At 39.3% G+C, this 17,338-nt stretch overlaps 1 protein-coding gene across 8 annotated transcripts in view; it reads right to left on the bottom strand.

Moving 5' to 3' along the window:
• The window catches only part of TASP1 (taspase 1), a 249,191-nt gene that overhangs the window by 122,752 nt on the left and 109,101 nt on the right, over positions 1-17,338 (bottom strand). For 7 of the 8 annotated variants that reach the window (XM_074406223.1, XM_074406225.1, XM_074406224.1 and 4 more), the window contains 2 exons: positions 14,229-14,348; positions 10,916-10,994 (listed from right to left, as the gene is read on the bottom strand). In XM_074406223.1, coding sequence (XP_074262324.1) covers positions 10,916-10,994; positions 14,229-14,348 — 199 coding nt within the window. The remainder of the gene's footprint in view (positions 1-10,915; positions 10,995-14,228; positions 14,349-17,338) is intronic. The other variant, XR_012519292.1, reaches the window with a different exon arrangement.

The following is a 17,338-nucleotide window of genomic DNA, read 5'->3' as shown; positions in this document are numbered from 1 at the left end:
AGCTTGTAAAAAATGCAGAATCCCAGGACTCATCCCAGACCCACTGAATCACAGTCATCCTTTTAACAAGCTCCCCAAGGTGATTCATACACTTAAAAAACAAAACAAAACAAAACAAAACTTTGAGAATACACCATTAAGATTAGTATCCCAAAGAACACTTGGAAATAGAAACCCAAACTAAAGTTTGTGTTTAAGGATCCATCCTTATGCTGACAATGTCCAAGGAAAGCTTAAGAACTAAATATCTACACTTCCAGCATGCTGAAAGCAGAAGCCCAGAATTCCCTGGGCATCCATTTTTTCATGACACCTTGCCAGTATCAGACACACTAAGTACTTTCGGAAAGTGATGTGTTATACCATGTACAACTTTCATAGCAACAAATTTTCAATTTATAAAACTCAAAGTCAACATATTGTGCCCCACAGTCATTTAAGCTGGCATGACTTTAAAGTACACACAAATACGAAGCAACTCATTGGAAATATCTGGTTTATGTTAAGCAGCACTATGGAATCTAAACATTCGTATGCTCAACCAAACCCTATTCCTAGCCAGTCAGCTCACTCATCAACTTACAGATTTCCTTCCAACATATACTGCTCAGCTAAATTTAATATATTTTTAAAATAAATCTTATTTCAAGTAAATTTCCTGAGCTGAAAAGAACTACAACAAAATAATACCAAAAACAGCCCTGTGCCATAAAAGGCACTAGTTCTATTTAGTGAATTCTGCCTCTCACAAGAACCTTCTACAGAGGGAACCAGGATGGCAAAGCCACGATGGCCTTGAGTCCAGCAAGGGCCATGAAGCAGCATGTCACAAAGAAATTGTTTTTCTGCTCCTTTTGATGGGTTATGCTTTCAAGTCAGGAAATTAGAAACAGGTGTGCCAGAGGGCACACACACCCTCGTTCCACACTGAAAACCACGCGTTTTCAATTTTCAAACATGAAAGAGACTCCTGTTGAATGAAAGAAGAAATGAAAATCCAACCCTGTTTCTGCAAACCATATGAAGGGAGCTTAGAAAGTCTGACAGGTTGCTCAACTTACCCCCTCTCCAACTGACAGCAGGTAGTACTCCACAACAGGAAGGAAAAGGCATTCTTTCAAGTGAGAACAATCAAAGGGAGAACTACATCAGGGATCACAGGACTGGCATTTTAACCCATCACTTGATCTTATGCCTCTGTTTTTACCATTTCTCCACCTTGTGTTTTAAAATTAGAAGTCTGTTCTTTCACAAAACAACAACAAAGCAATGCAAAGTAAGTATCTAGAAAGAAAATCTGAGAAATGACAAACATCAAAAGAACATCTTGGGGATCACTTTAGCCATTACATCCCAGGTCTACAATCTCTTTCAGAGAAAGACTTACCTTCCCTCCGTGATGTCCTCAGCTCCTGTAGAGGTTAGGGACTGAAGGTATTTCAGTGAGTATAGGAGTCTGATGGGCAGTGTTAAGATTAAAAACAACTGGTTTTGGTGAGATTTGAGCAGAGAAAAGTGGCAAGAAGGGAGGGGATGTACTAATGGCTACAACAATAGTCAAGCCAACAGGTACACTGAGGAACCTGCAAGTGAACTTTTAGGAGGCATCATAGTGCACATTCCCTAGGTGAATGGATGTAGCAGAGCCTCATTTGGTGTTAACAAGCCTTTTGCTATAGCCAATATTTCAACATATTTCTACACTGGCAAGAAGGTTTCCTATATTACCAAGCCCCCAGCTTTCATGTCCTTTGAGAACAAAGACTATGTTTTTAATTCTCTTTTATCATAACCAGACTAGAACATAGAATAAGAGCTTCTAAAACAGCTGCTGTTTTATTGCATGAGGCCAATTACAAGTCATCTTGCTGAGGAGCAAAATACCTGAACTCATGATGCATGGAAAGACATCCTGCATATCCTTTAAAATTATGTTTGGAAAAATAATACATAAAAACGTTCACTACAAAATATTAAATGAACAAAGTGCAATACAAGCTAAGTAGTATTTCCACTTTTGTTTAATGGCAAAAATCCACCAAAAACATTAACAGTGACTACCACAGGATGGCAAAAATTATCGGTTTCATTTCCAAATTCTATCAATGAGCATGCAGTATTTCACAATCAGGAAAAAAAATCTATTCATTTAAAATCTCCGATATACATGTAACATGTCACACTGAATGAAAGGGAAAAATCCCCTCATTAAATATCAATTGCTGCCACAGTGAACTGGTTTCTTAGAAAATGATCTGGCATAATGCAGAATTCTATGTAATTTTACACCATCAGAGACTATGTACAAAGCAAGAAGCAGTATATTAAAAGTTAACCAGATATGCAGTAACCTAATTAGAGTATACAACAATCTCAGAATAGAATTCCCATCCCAGATAATTACTTTAGTTCTTAGAAATGTGCTGGTAGTTTATATACTCTGTTATATGTAAATGGATAATATTTTTCCCATCCCCAATAACCAAACAGTCCAAAGAGTCAAGTGCTTTGAAGATGATAATGTTTACAAATGTTAGGGTTTTATCTAGGCTCACATCTAGAAGTCATAATTCACAAAAAGATTTCCCATGGCATTATTCCCAAACCTACATATTATGTCTCAAATTGTTTCAGCTCCAGGGGCAGCTCCTTGTTCTCAGCATTCTAAGAATCTTATTGAGTGTGACAAAATTATGAAGATTTATTCTTTCATGAGGACAAGAAACTTCTAAGAAGCCAGTGTCAGCCTACCCAACAAGACAGATTAAGGAATCAAAGTGGACTAAATAGTCTGGATGTCACCAGCAGGACCAACAGCAATGTATTTAACTAGTCGACTAGTTTTGCCTCTCAGTGTCTAGATCAGGCGTCCCCAAACTACAGCCCGCGGGCCGCATGCGGCCCCCTGAGGCCATTTATCCAGCCCCCCTCCGCACTTCAGGAAGGGGCATCTCTTTCATTGGTGGTCAGCGAGAGGAGCACAGTATGTGGCGGCCCTCCAACGGTCTGAGGAACATTAAACTGGCCCCCTGTGTAAAAAGTTTGGGGACGCCTGGTCTAGATCATTGCTCATCATTCCAGAACAATCTCAGAGAAGAAACAGCTATCTTCATGTATCTTCTAATATGAGTATCTCCCTACTCAAGAGTACCCCTTTCATACAAAAGAAAATGTCTAAACACTACCACCTAAGACCACAAATTAAGCCCCAAACCCCTCACACTCAACTTTCATCTTCAGGCATCCTCTGCTCTTATCCAGAATATACTAGTCTTAGCCCCTCATTTGCCTTCCTGTGCCTTCACTTACCTGGGCTTCACTGGCTCACCCCACCACAATGTATTTGTTTGTCACTCATATTCATTCACACTCATTCAGCAGTTCTAGGTGATAAGCAACATTCACACATTATTGAACAAGGCTGATGAAAATCCCAATTCCCTCAGGAGTTTAGAGCAGGGTAGAAATAAAAATAAAATAGCAAAGAACTAAAAATAGAACTACCCTTTGACCCAGCAATCCCATACTGGGTATATACTCAAAGGAAAATAAATTTTTCCACCAAAAAGACAAGGCACTCACATGTTCATCAGAGTACTACTGACTATTGCAAAGACATGGAATCAACCTAGATACCATCAACAGTGAATAAAATAAATAAAATGTGGTACATATATACCACAGAATACTACACACCCATAGAAAAGAACAAAAAAACGTGATGTACCAGTGGCACAATGGGTTAACAAATAACCGTGGATCAAAAAGAAAAGCACAAAAAAACGTATCTTTTGCAGCAACATAGATGTAGCTGGAGGCTGTATTCCTAAGCAAATTAATGCAGAAATAGAAAACCAAATACCATGTTCTCACTTAAATGTGGCAGCTAAACATTGGGTAAACATGAACATAAAGATAGAAACAACAGACAATGAGGACTACTAGAGTGGGGAGGGAAGAAGAAGCCCAAGGGTTGAAAAACTATCTATTGGGTACTACGCTCACGACCTGGGTGATGGGATCATTTATACCCCAACCTCAGTACCGTGGAACATACTCATATAACAAATCTGCATATATACTCCTGAATCTACAGTAAAGTTGAAATTAAAAGAAAGAAAAATAAAGGACAACTCAAATTAGAAAATAAAACCAAATTCTTAAAAGGAAAATAGTTTTAAGATATAAAATATTAGATGATGATACTTCCTATGGGAAAAAAATAAAACATGAAAGGGAGACAGAAAATGTTGGCTGAGGGAAGATCTCATAGAGGCAACTCATTTGGATAAAGGCCTGATGAGGCTGAGTGCGAGGGCTTGAGACACTGAGGATGGAGAGCTAAAGGAGAAGTAGCAGCTTGACAAAGGCCCTAAGGCGGGAGTATGCATGGCCTGTGTGAAGTACTGCAAGGCAGCCAACATAGCTGGAATTGTTTGAGCAAGGGAAGAAAAGCAAGACCTAAAGTCTGAGGGGAAGCTGGGAAGTATCTCCAATAAGGCCTTACAGGCCCTTCATAAGGAATTTGGTTTTCCCACTTATTAAAATGGAAAGTGGCTAAACAGTTGAAAATAGAGGTATGACAGCATCTGAGTACGGTTTGAACAACAACTCCAGGGTTGAGAACTGAATAAAGAAAGGGGCAAAAAGCAAGAGATCAGCTAGGAGGCTAGCAACAATCCAGATTAGAGATGATGGCACCATAGAACTTTGGTGGCCATGAACATGCTGAGAAGCAGTCAGATTTTAAATAGATTCAGAGAAGAGAGTAGACAGAGTTTGTTGTTAAATTGGATGTGAGTGAGATAGAATAAAGGGTCAAGGACGAACCCAAGATTTTGACCTGAGCCACTGGAACTGATACTTGCCGTGGGGAAAATATTTCAAGAGAACAGGTTTAGGGTTAGGCAAGAGCTTGTATTTGACCTGCTAAATAGATGTCTGTTATACATACAAGTGGACAGTTTAACGAGCATTTGGATTATAACTCAGTTCTGAAGAGAGGCCCAGGTTGGAGATAAAATTGTGGGAATCATCAGCACTTAGATAGTACTTAGCCATCAGACTGGATGAGACACCAAGGAAGCAGGAATACAAAGAAAGATAGAAGTGGTTCAAGGACTAGCCACTGACGCACTCCAACACTGAGAGGTCAAAGAGATGAAGAATATTATCAAAGGAGACTGACAAGGAGCAGCCAGTGAGGTGGCAGGACAAACAGGAGACTCTAGTCCCCTGGAAGTCTATTAAGGACAGTATTTACAGGAGGAGCAAGTTATTTGAGCAACCATGTCAAATGCTGCTTATAGGACTAAAAGATAATCACGTGACTTTAGAGGTAATTGTTAATCTTGACAAGAACAAATTGGTGGAGTGGTAGAGGAGAAGGCCTGACTGAAGTAGAATAAAAGTGAGTGAGAGAAGAGAACTAAGAAAAATAATAAACCGTGAGTACAGAAAATCCCTTGAGGTTTCACCTTGAAGGGTTGCTAAGAAACAGGGAAAGGGACAGAAGGAAGACTGGAACCCTAGATGATTTGCACTGAGTCCTCAGTAGAATAAGGCTTGTATTCACCAAGAGTACCTGTGACACACAGAGTACAAAAGAAAGAGAATGACTGTTGCTAAATAGAAGCTGAAGCATGGAGTCCTGCCTGCCTTGGATTCCTCCACACACCCTTAAACAGCAATGACACATGGCATTTGTAAATGTCTCAGCAGTTGTCTCCCATTGGCTCCTGCTGTCACATAACTCCCCTCTCACAGAGAAGGCTGTCTCATGCCCTCCTGACAAAGGTCTCTGGGCACAAGTTTTCTACCACAGTCCAGTAGACAATCTCCCACAGAGGGGCAGAGGAAGACTTCTGGCTGTTCATTAAGTTGAGAAATCAAAAAGGAATGGCAGATTTTCCCAGCCCTTGAGGAATAAACTAATCACCAGCTCAGAAATACTGAGGCATAAGGCTGTTCTCAATTTTTTTTATTCCAATCTACCTTCAAAGCTACTCCTAGCAAGTCCTGACCACAACCCTCTCGGCCCTCCGGTTTCTAGAAATGCCCAGAGCCAAGACCTTGAAAAGCAAAGAAGTAACAAAATCAGAAATCCTTTGGCCTCATAGCAGAAACAAGATAGCAGGTCTTTCTTCATGCCAGAACACTTTAAGGAGAAGGAATGAAGCCTACATCTTCTGACCTTAGTCAACTGCCATCAATACCCCTGTACTCACTGTTTCCCCCACTTTTTGAGGCCAAGCTAGGAGGATCACTTGAGCCCAGATGTTCAATACCAGCCTGGGCAACACAGCAAGACTCTGTCTCTATTTAAAAAAAATTAAAAATTAGCCAGGTTTGATGGTGTACACCTGTAGTCCTACCTACTTGGGGGACTGAGCAGGAAGATCACTTGTACTCAGGAGTCCAAGGTAACAGTGAGCCAAGATCACACCATTGCACTTACTCCAGCCTAAGCAACAGAGTGAGACTGTCTTAAAAAAAAAAAAAAAGGGGGTGGGGGGAAGAATATCTTGCTTCCCCCCGACCTTCTGATCTTCTAATCTTCAATCTGCTCTTCCTTTCCAGAGTCAGAGACAGATCACAGATATATCTTATATTATGCATTTGATGTGTTACTGAAAAATTATGTGCGAATTCAAATTTGGCAAATTGAATCATATTTTAAGAAGCCTATTTAAAGAAAGTCCATGGTAAATAATCTGTTTGAAAAAGTAAGCATTCCTGTCAAAGAGGGAGGAGCCACACATGCATTTCTTAATTTTTATTTGTATACTGGGCACTTACCCTATACAAGGCTGTGTGCCAAGCACTCAGGAGACACAAATATACCCACAGCCCTCCTTTCCTCAAGAGTTTATCTTACTGCCTTAAGAGAGCCTGAAACAAATTATTTATTTTCAAGAAAAAGCTGAGAATAAGAAAAGATTTTACTATAATTTATCAGTTCTAAAATATACTTTTTCCACATTTTTAAAATTCTGGATTCAGGAGGTGTGTTATAATTGATGGCATCCTCCCATGTTATCCTCCAGGCTGCAGTGGTAACAGAGCTGCCACTGCCTCTAGATGCAAGCTGTTCCCATTTGTTGACCCTTCAGTTATGTGCCATGCTGGAACTACATGTGTTGGTTAAACTGTTGTTTAAAATGTGTTCAGAAGGATTACATTATGACATAGAATTCAAACTAAAAATGACTGTACACATAGAAAGGTATGGAAATGGCAAAGAGGCATGACTTTGTTATAAGTGAAGCAAATACTTCTCACTGGTGTAACATCTCTAATTCTATATTTTCCTGTAAAGCAAACACCATGCATTAAGTGATGAGAAGTCAGTGTGTTATACTTTGACAGTCTTTGTTTCCTTGGTGATATAAAAATAATGTTGTATCTGATAAAAGATGATGACTTAGATTCAATAAAATACAGTAAGCATTGAGCCCCTACTCTGGGACAAGAAATGCACTAAGAGCCTTCTATATGTCAACTTACTCACCTTTCACAGTAATGGTAGCTATTACTCTGGTTTTACAAATAACCCCTTTCCCAGGCTCCATAGCTAGTGGATCTACAAGAGTCTGGACAGGAACCCAGGTGTCTGCTCTACTCTATCGCCAGCTAGGCAAATTCCTATGATGCCAGAACATTAGTCAGAGTTTGAAAGGTCAGCTCCTGCTACCCTACCCCTGTGCCCCAGCCCTTACTCATTTCTCCCCACCCAGTGATGAGAACAAGATGCTAGAGCAGGTGCCCCCAAACTACGGCCTGCGGGCCGCATGCGGCCCTCTGAGGCCATTTATCCGGCCTCCCGCCGCACTTCAGGAAGGGGCACCTCTTTCATTGGTGGTCACTGAGAGGAGCACAGTATGTGGCGGCCCTCCAACGGTCTGAGGGACAGTGAACTGGCCCCCTGTGTAAAAAGTTTGGGGACGCCTGTGCTAGAGTTTATCCCTCAGGCTAAGGACCAAATCAACCATCTGGCCTTGGGAGAGCCCTATCCTAACCATAACTAACTACCTTTCTCTGCCTTTCAATTAGCACCTTCTAAGATATATAAACATAAAATGCAGGCCAGGTCTCTGGTTTTTCTGCAGCAGACTAAGGCACAAGTTGTCTTTATTTTGGCCAAACAGTTGCAAAATTTAGTGCTCTACATTTCTTCTGACTTGATCCCCCAACTCTGCCATGTGTTTCCATTGTCAACTTCATAGCAACAGGCCCATGAGAAACAAGAGTGAAGCAATCATACAAAGTCCAATGGACAGATTTACTCCATCATCCCCAGGTTCTGTGGGCTGATGGTAGTTAGTCTTTTAGCTTGGAAAGAGTATAACATGACAAGCTGGGTATCTAAGTTAAAAAGCTACACTGGATGTCATGAAAACTGGCAAACTAAAGGTATCTTTAGTCATATGAAACTATCTCCAACTGATGCAGAACAGGCAAAGGAGGACATATTCAAAAGGAATAGAGAAAAATCTCAATTTTACAATTTTAACTTTACCTACCCATTCCTTGCATTCTACTTACTAGAATCAAATCCATAAAGTATGTTCTTATTCCAACTTGCACACCACCAATTTTAAAATAAGGGTAGGGGAGTGATGAACAATCTCTTTGGGCTTGGAAATCTCTTTTTCAAATTGACACAGCAAGCAGGTTCTCAAGATTTCAGTTTAAAATATAATCCAATTCTCTTAACAACTAGATATGAAAGTAATGTCTAAACCACAAACTATCTCACTGAACATCATATTGACCAAAAAAAAAAAAAAAGAATTATAATACATGATTCCAACTGAGATTTCTTTGGGAAAATCAAATTGAAACCATAAATTAGTCTTTGGTTTGTTCAAATACTACAATTTTCCATAGACACAGGGCCATACTAAATGAGGTTCACAGCCTAATTTGTTAACACTATGCATCAAGGTTTTCATGTGCCACCAATATTAAATTAAAATTAAAGATTAACTCATATTATTACATTATTACATATTACATCTCTTCAAAAATTAATAATGAAAAACAATTTTTGATAATTTTATTAGTATGGATTCAATTAACATTGACTCATCTTTAGACTTCTCCTCATAGGACAATAGCTCACAACCGCATTTTTCCACTGATGCAAGAAATGGAGCTAGGTCAGGAGGCTGCTAAGATAGGAAGGCCTGGGAATATGAGTCTGAAAAAACAGTCAGCAAAGAAGAAAGAGACTGCAAATATGAGACTAGTGCCAAGATTTCAAGTCTGAGCAAAGGATAGGAGAGTAAGAGCAATAAAAGAGACAGGGTACACAGGAGAAAGGTGGGACAGGGTGGGGATGAAGAATAAAATGTTCTGTTGAACCTGATGAGTCTAATATGCATACATAGCACTCACAGGGACATGTTCACCAGGAAGTCAGAAAAGACTCACATGCACCTCAAAAGTCCAAGGTAGATACAGACATAGAAGCCAATCCTGACAGAGAACATGAGATCCCCAGGAGTAACAAGAAATCAGCAGGAGAAAGCACATCAAGGAGATGAAGAGAATTCACCAGAGGCCCAATCCTGAAGCTGTTGGCAATGGGAGGACAGAGGAATAAGAATCTGTGAAGAAGGCCAAGATGGAATGGGTCAGAGAGGCAGACAAACCAAGAGAGTTCCAGGATCTGTGCTACATGCAAAAAGAAAAGTCACCTGTATCAGAGAGCGCAAAAAGAGTAGGCACAAAGCAGGACAAGAGGGCTACTGGACTGGTTGTTAACATGGTGGGGCAGAAACCAATGCGGTAAGAAATTAGAGAGAGAAAGGTAGGAAAGGAAGCCATTTTTGCCCACTCTCCTGATAAAGCCTGATGCTTTTTGAGAGAAAGGGATAGAACTGTAACTTGAGGAATAACATGAAAACAGAATGAATCAATATTATTTTGTCAACCAGAGGTATCACCACATAATGAGAAAAGGCTTCACGTACATATGGCATCGGCAGGATTAAAGTCAGGAAATAGACAATAACCATTCTGCCTATTAAAACTCTCCATGTCCACCATTCCCCATCTCCTGAGCGCACGCGCGCGCACACACACACACACACACACACACATACACAAAGTACTAAATGATAATGCCTTTACAATATAGATATAAAAAGAGGACCTGTATTACACTGAAAGCATAGTTCAAGGACTGTCATAAACTATGTATTTGGAAATGCACCTTGTGTTTTATGTCAACATTTAACTCAAGAGATTATCCATTAATTTTCAAAATGGCCTGCTACTTTTATGTCTTTTGTCACCTGTTTGGCACCATCATGGATCATTAGAAAAAATATGTACCTATAAAAATATAATTAACCATTGTTAATTCCAGAGTTGTACTGAAAATGTTAGTGGGCCGGAAGCAGTGGCTTATGCCTGTAATCCTAGCACTTTGAGAGGCCAAGGAGTGTGGATCACTTGAGGCCAGGAGTTCAAGACCAACCTGGCCAACATGGCAAAACTCTGTCTCTAGTAAAAATACAAAAAATTAGCCAGGCGTAGTGGCACACACATGTAATCTCAGCTACTTGGAAGGCTGAGCATGAGAATCACTTGAACCTGGGAGGCAGAAGTTGCAGTGAGCTGAGATCGTACCACTGCTCCAGCCTGGGGACAGAGTGAGACTCTGCCTAAAAAAATTAAAATAAAAAAATAAAAAAGTAAAAGAAAAAGAAAATGTCAGCAAAGCGTTTACACTGATATTAAACAACCCTTAAAACCTCCCAAATACTGAAGATCTTTCCCACATCCATGCTTTTGTCTATACACCATCATAGCACGTGCTCTATGTTTACCTACAAATATTGCTTTTTATCATTAAATGGTTGAAAAGGCTGAAGTTATGAAAAATGGTTATGAAAGCAGCAAATACCTGAGGTACTCACAGCTGTGGAGTAGGGATTATGAGCTCCAGTATTTTCAGCCCAGCAGCCACATCCATAAAGAGCAGCCTGGGGAAAAAGGAAAATAGATACAATATTTCAGAAATATCAAATGTAATTATTAATTATTAATTATCAACAGAAATCACAGCCATCTAATAAAGCCTGATTTAATAATGATTGTAAGGAAGCTGGTTAATCCCATTTTACAAGGTGTAAAGTGGAGCCTAAAGACGTTAAGTAACTTGTTCAAAGTAAGGGGAATGGCATGTGGGGAGGTGGGATTAGAAAAGAGGTTTACCTGAATCAAAGTTCCACACTTAATCAGTAAACTCAACCGCCTATTTGTGTGGGGGTGGGGTGAAGTTTAGGAGAGTAAGTAAAATAGAAAAACTCCTTCCTCATGTCCAAATTGTAAATTCTAATTACTACAGTAAGCTAAAGAAGCAAATAAGTCCTAATTCCAATTACCATTTCTTTCCTTCTTTTGGAGACAGTCTTGCTCTGTCACCAGGCTGGAGTGCAGTGGCATGTTCAGCTCACTGCAACCTCCACCTCCCAGATTCAAGCGATTCTACTGCCTCAGCCTCCCCAGATAGCTGGGATTACAGGTGTCAGCCATCATGCTCAGCTAATTTTTGTTTCGTTGTTTTTTGAGACGGAGTCTCACTCTGCCACCCACACTGGGGTGCAGTAGTGAGATCTCAGGTTAACTGCAACCTCCACCTCCTGGGTTCAAGCAATTCTCTTACCTCAGCATCCCGAGTAGCTGGGATTATAGGCTTGCACCACCATGCCCAGCCAACTTTTGTATTTTTAGTAGAGATGGGGTTTGGCCATGTTGACCAGGCTAGTCTTGAATTCCTGATGACCTCAAGTGATCTACCCACCTTGGCCTCCCAGACTGCTGGGATTACAGGCATGAGCCACTGCACCTGGCCTAATTTTTGTATTTTTAGTTGAGACAGCATGAGCCAAAGTGATGGGCTTACAGAAAATAGTAAGAAAATCATGGAGACTATAATGCACGAAAGGTGACTTTGCTGGCTTTTCGCTCACCTTCTCTATTCCTCTATAGGGTTTCATAATGTTGGCCAGGCTGGTCTCAAACTTCTGACCTCAAGTGATCTGCCCACCTCGACCTCCCAAAATTATAGGCATGAGCCACCGCACCTGGCCTCAAATTGCCATTCACCATCTGCACTGCTATCACATATCTACAGCAGGGTAATATGCTAAAATTTTTAAGTAGTTAATTGTACATTTAAAATACATTAAAAGTATCTAGTTTCAGCACACTTAAAAAATAATTAGCCTTTGATATCATTTGTTTTTGTATTTTGTTTCATTGGACCTGTGAAAAAGAATTGTTCTTTACCTCTCATCTGATACTTACATAATTTCAGGTTTATTACATCTCCTCTATCCAAGCAATATAATCCAATTAAGCAACTGCATTTTCCTATAAGCCCTTTGACTCCTTTCTTCCATATTCTTTCCTGATTTTCTAACTCCAGAAGCTATGTATACATAAACTAGCCAAGTGAGGTAAATCAATACATAACTTTTACAGAAGTATTTCTTTTATTAGGACAGTTCTATGTGCAGGGGCAGAATGGCTTCAAGACTGTTAGATGTAATACCCTGCTAACATAGTCCAGAACTATCCTTGGTTCTGTTTTTGCTATTTTGCTAACTAAAACAAACAGAAAACAGTGAGAAAGTCATGGAGACTATAATGCATCGAGGATGACTCTGCTGGTTTTTCTCTCACCTTCTCTACTAGGGTATCGGCATCTGATATGCCAAGCTTGATTTTCTTATTGCAAACTTGACAAATACACACAACTTCATGATGTGGAAAAATACCATGACCAAACAAAGGCGTTTACAATGAGTTCCAAGCATTGTACACATGTTGAATAATCATTCCCTACACAGCCCCTTGTACATCAGGCAGAGTAGCACAAAACTAATTATTTTTCCCTTCCGCTTTTTGCTAGTCTAGAAATGTAAGCAACTTAGAGGAGATCAAGCAACATCATTTAAGGATGTGTGGTGATACTCTCCATGAATTCAATCTCTGTTTCAAATAGTTGCTAACCATCATGAACAAAGTAATTGTGACATTGACTCTTCTTCAAATGTGACAAAGTACACAAAGCATACCAAGACATATTCCATCTATAAGATGTCACCCAAATACTGAGTTTAAATGAACCCTTGCAACTGCTCCCTGAGAGCATCCAATTAATTTGTTCACTTAACAAATATTTATGAAGCCGAAAAGCAATGTGACAAAATTGGTTTATCCTCAGAAAGCTTCCTGGATCAAATGGAATGTTAAATTTCATTCTCAGTATAAAACTAAAGATTGGAGATGGGGGACGGAGGGGCAAAGTAAAGAGGATGTGCAAGTGAACTGGGGACCAGCAAATTTTTACATAAATTAGACCATCTTCATATTAGATTTTTTTTTTTTTTTTTTTTTTTTTGAGACGGAGTTTCGCTCTTGTTACCCAGGCTGAAGTGCAATGGCGTGATCTCGGCTCACCGCAACCTCCGCCTCCCAGGTTCAGGCAATTCTCCTGCCTCAGCCTCCTGAGTAGCTGGGACTACAGGCACGTGCCACCATGCCCAGCTGATTTTTTGTATTTTTTTTTTTTTAGTAGAGACGGGGTTTCACCACGTTGACCAGGATGGTCTCGATCTCTTGACCTCGTGATCCACCCGCCTCGGCCTCCCAAAGTGCTGGGATTACAGGCTTGAGCCACCACGCCCGGCCATATCTAGATTTTTTAAGTGGTATCATGTGTTGGTGACCTGAAATACTGGTTACTTTATAAAATGGATGAAATGCTTGATTAGAGGAGGGATGTCAAGGGCAAAAGGTCACCATACATGGAATAGAGGAAATTAAAAATGTAACTCTGAAATCATTTCTCCAACTAAAAAGCAAGCAGTATAATCAGGTAGAGATTGTTACTAAAGAGAGTGATATTTACAGAGAGAAAATGGAAACCGGCACACATTTATTAAATGTCTACTAAATGCCCAGGCCAGTGCCCAGCCTGCTGAAAGTAGCAAAACCAGGATTACCAATTGTAAAATGAGAAACAAACCAATTACTATGAGATAGGTTTTCTTAAAAGGGTATTTGTTTGATGATTTATACTAGATGTTAAAAAACAATGATATGCATTTTTTCTAAAGAAAAAATGTTCCTACTGGTTAAAAAACTGTGAGCTAAAAATGCCATGCTTTACTCTGAAAGGTTAGTTTAAAAAACCCATAATTACTTACCTGCCCAACTCTCCCCGGATGTTTCAAGGCCAAGCCTCCACTGGAGACAGCAGCAGCAACATTCCCTTCGTGGTCCACAACCACAGCGCCCACCGTGTCCAAAGTGCCTGAGTCATTTTCCTGCAGAGCAAAAGTGGCACAAGTATTCACTAGGCGTGGCGTGGGACAATCTGATATTACTACATAGCACTTTTCTGTATAATCATGACAAGACAAAATCTAAACTAATCTTTAAGCGGAACATTGAGCAATCTCCTAAAATTATTATCAAGTTGCCATTTAAATTCTATTTAAATCCAAATGTATTTTCTACCAAAAATTCCAAACAAAAGGTATCCTGCCGTTTTTCTCTAATAATAAGGTTATATTATCTTTTTAATGGAGGAAATATCACAATTTAATATAAATTTCAGTATACAACAGTGTCTCTTCATTCTCAGGAATTAAGTTCATGTTTGAGAATGTGTAGAGGAAAAGATCTGTGGCATAAATGAGCCAATAAATACCTTGTTAGTATATCTTTAAGTATTCTATACAAGCATCTAATAAAAATACAATCCACACAGTAAATAAATAAAATGGCATTTACAATCTTGATGTATACCACACTGTCATTTTTCTCTTACAACTCCTTGTTGGTGAGAAACATTTTGGCAAGCTCCCCTCTCTCCTGTACCAGTAATATGCTTGCCAACTGTATGGCAGAAAAGTGTTCTTAGAAAGCATCTTTGTGTTTTGATGTTTTGTCCCAGGTCCCACATGTTTAAAGCACTTAGTGACATTCAGTGATGATGAGCAGCTGTCTCCTACTTCCAAAGTTTCTGGGTCACCTGTGCAAGAGAGATAAATACTACACTACTGGATAGAAATAATGATTAAGGGAAGCAGGAAAAAAAATCATGGAAAAAAGTCTTATATATTAAAAAGAAGGGTCCTGCTCACACTACTGAGCAGAACTTGGTTGGTACTGAGGGATCCCTAAGAAGCAAAATGACACACTAAGGCCATCACCAGAAAAGTCAAAGAGTTCCTGGGGCCATCTCAGAAGCTGAGCAACATTGAAGAGTTTCTAAATATTGGAAGCAGAATTCAAACAAAAGATTTTTCCCTAAAGCAAACTGGAAAACTCAGAAGTAGAGTGTGCCACAACAAAATTTTACATCAAGTCTGTTAGGGAAAAGTATTTACATCTAGAATTTATATTTCTTGTTCTAAATTCTAACTTCCCTTAAGTATATTGATACACTATGACAGTACTTACTTTGACAGGAAATGTTTAACTGGCTGAAATGAATGCTATATTACAAATCCCTCTTTTAACCACAGCTGGAGAAAGTCTAGCCAATGAATCTACATGGTCCTATCTCAGAATGCCATAGTTCTGCTCAAGACAGGTGCCTTCAAGAATACTTCCTAGCCTGACCATAAACTCCTTGAGGAAAGGTTTGATCCACTCCATATCATCCTGAATGCAACAGACACTCAGGACACACATATTTTAAAATTAAGATACAGGATATCTGTATCCCTGGTGTTACAAAACATGCCCAATAGTGAGTAACATGCCAAGCCATTCCAATGTCAGGGCCAGTTTTCTATCTCCATTTCACAAGCTTTGACTTCATGAAAATCCACATGCTGTCGCTATCTTAGGGAAGACTTAACAATAACCAGACTTGTTCATTCACGTTGGAGAAAACAAAGTTTATCTTCTCTGGAAGGTAAGATTAAGAAGAGCAGTATAGAAATGTATTAAAGACATTTTACTCCAGAAAAGATGGGTAATCTTAAAGAGAAATATAGTTTTAAGGGGAATATTTGTTTTATAATTCTAATCAATAATTTCTAAATCTGTATATCCTTGCAATCTTGGGTACAGAGTGTTAGTTCCCCAGAGGCCAAGTTTGATGTCTTCTTCAGGAAGGCGTCTCAAATTTTAATGTGCACACAAATCATCAGGAGAACTTGTTTAAATGCAAATTCTGATCGAACAATCTGGAAACTATCCAAGGCTGTACATCTAACAATCTTCCACATTATGCTGATGATCTAACAGCATCCCAACCCCAGGGGATCATTATCTACCAAATACCTGCTCCATTCATTCTGAAGCAAAGTACTTACAGGCACACATCGCTGAAGGAGAAACTTAAAACTACCTACAGCTAACGGCCGGGCGCGGTGGCTCAAGCCTGTAATCCCAGCACTTTGGGAGGCCGAGGCGGGTGGATCACAAGGTCGAGAGATTGAGACCAACCTGGTCAACATGGTGAAACCCCGTCTCTACTAAAAATACAAAAAATTAGCTGGGCATGGTGGCGCGTGCCTATAATCCCAGCTACTCAGGAGGCTGAGGCAGAAGAATTGCCTGAACCCAGGAGGCGGAGGTTGCGGTGAGCCGAGATCGCGCCATTGCACTCCAGCCTGGGTAACAAGAGCGAAACTCTGTCTCAAAAAAAAAAAAAAAAAAAAAAAAACTACCTACAGCTAACATTATACCAGTATAAAAGATTTAAGTTCTATCTTGCTAAACTATCAACTGACAGCATATCACCACTATTATACTACATGGATTTGGTATGTATATTTTAAAATACTGATCTTTTACTTTAAAAAACAAACAAATCTTATACAAATAAATGAACTGTAAAGTAACTTTCCTCAACAATGACAAAAAAGTCAAGAAAGGGTATTCTTTTAAGATTATTTTTTGAAATACTGAGTGTTTATTGAGAGACATAGGCCAGTACTTTTTGCCTTTATTTTTTGTTATAAAATTCTGGAAATTTTTACATACTTTTCTCCCTTGCCCTAGTAAGGCAAAAAGTAAAGTGACTGTCTTCATCAGGCCTACCAGATTAGGATAATTGCTTCTGGTAAATAATCAAATTGTGACTTTCATCCTATTTTACCGTCTAACCTTTGAGGAAAAGGTATGTCTCTTTTTTATATTTTTGTTATTTTAATTAATAAAGATTACATATATTTATGGTATGTAGCATGATGTTTTGATATAGGCATAAATTGTAGAATGGCAAAAATCAAGCTAATTAGTGTATACATTACCTCACATAATCATTTATTTCTGGTGAGAATGCTTACAATCTACT

Source organism: Saimiri boliviensis, chromosome 9 (assembly GCF_048565385.1).
Source record: "Saimiri boliviensis isolate mSaiBol1 chromosome 9, mSaiBol1.pri, whole genome shotgun sequence".
Taxonomy (NCBI): domain Eukaryota; kingdom Metazoa; phylum Chordata; class Mammalia; order Primates; family Cebidae; genus Saimiri; species Saimiri boliviensis.
The sequence above is the reverse complement of the archived record's forward strand: the minus strand, read 5'-3'. Positions and strand labels throughout refer to the sequence as shown.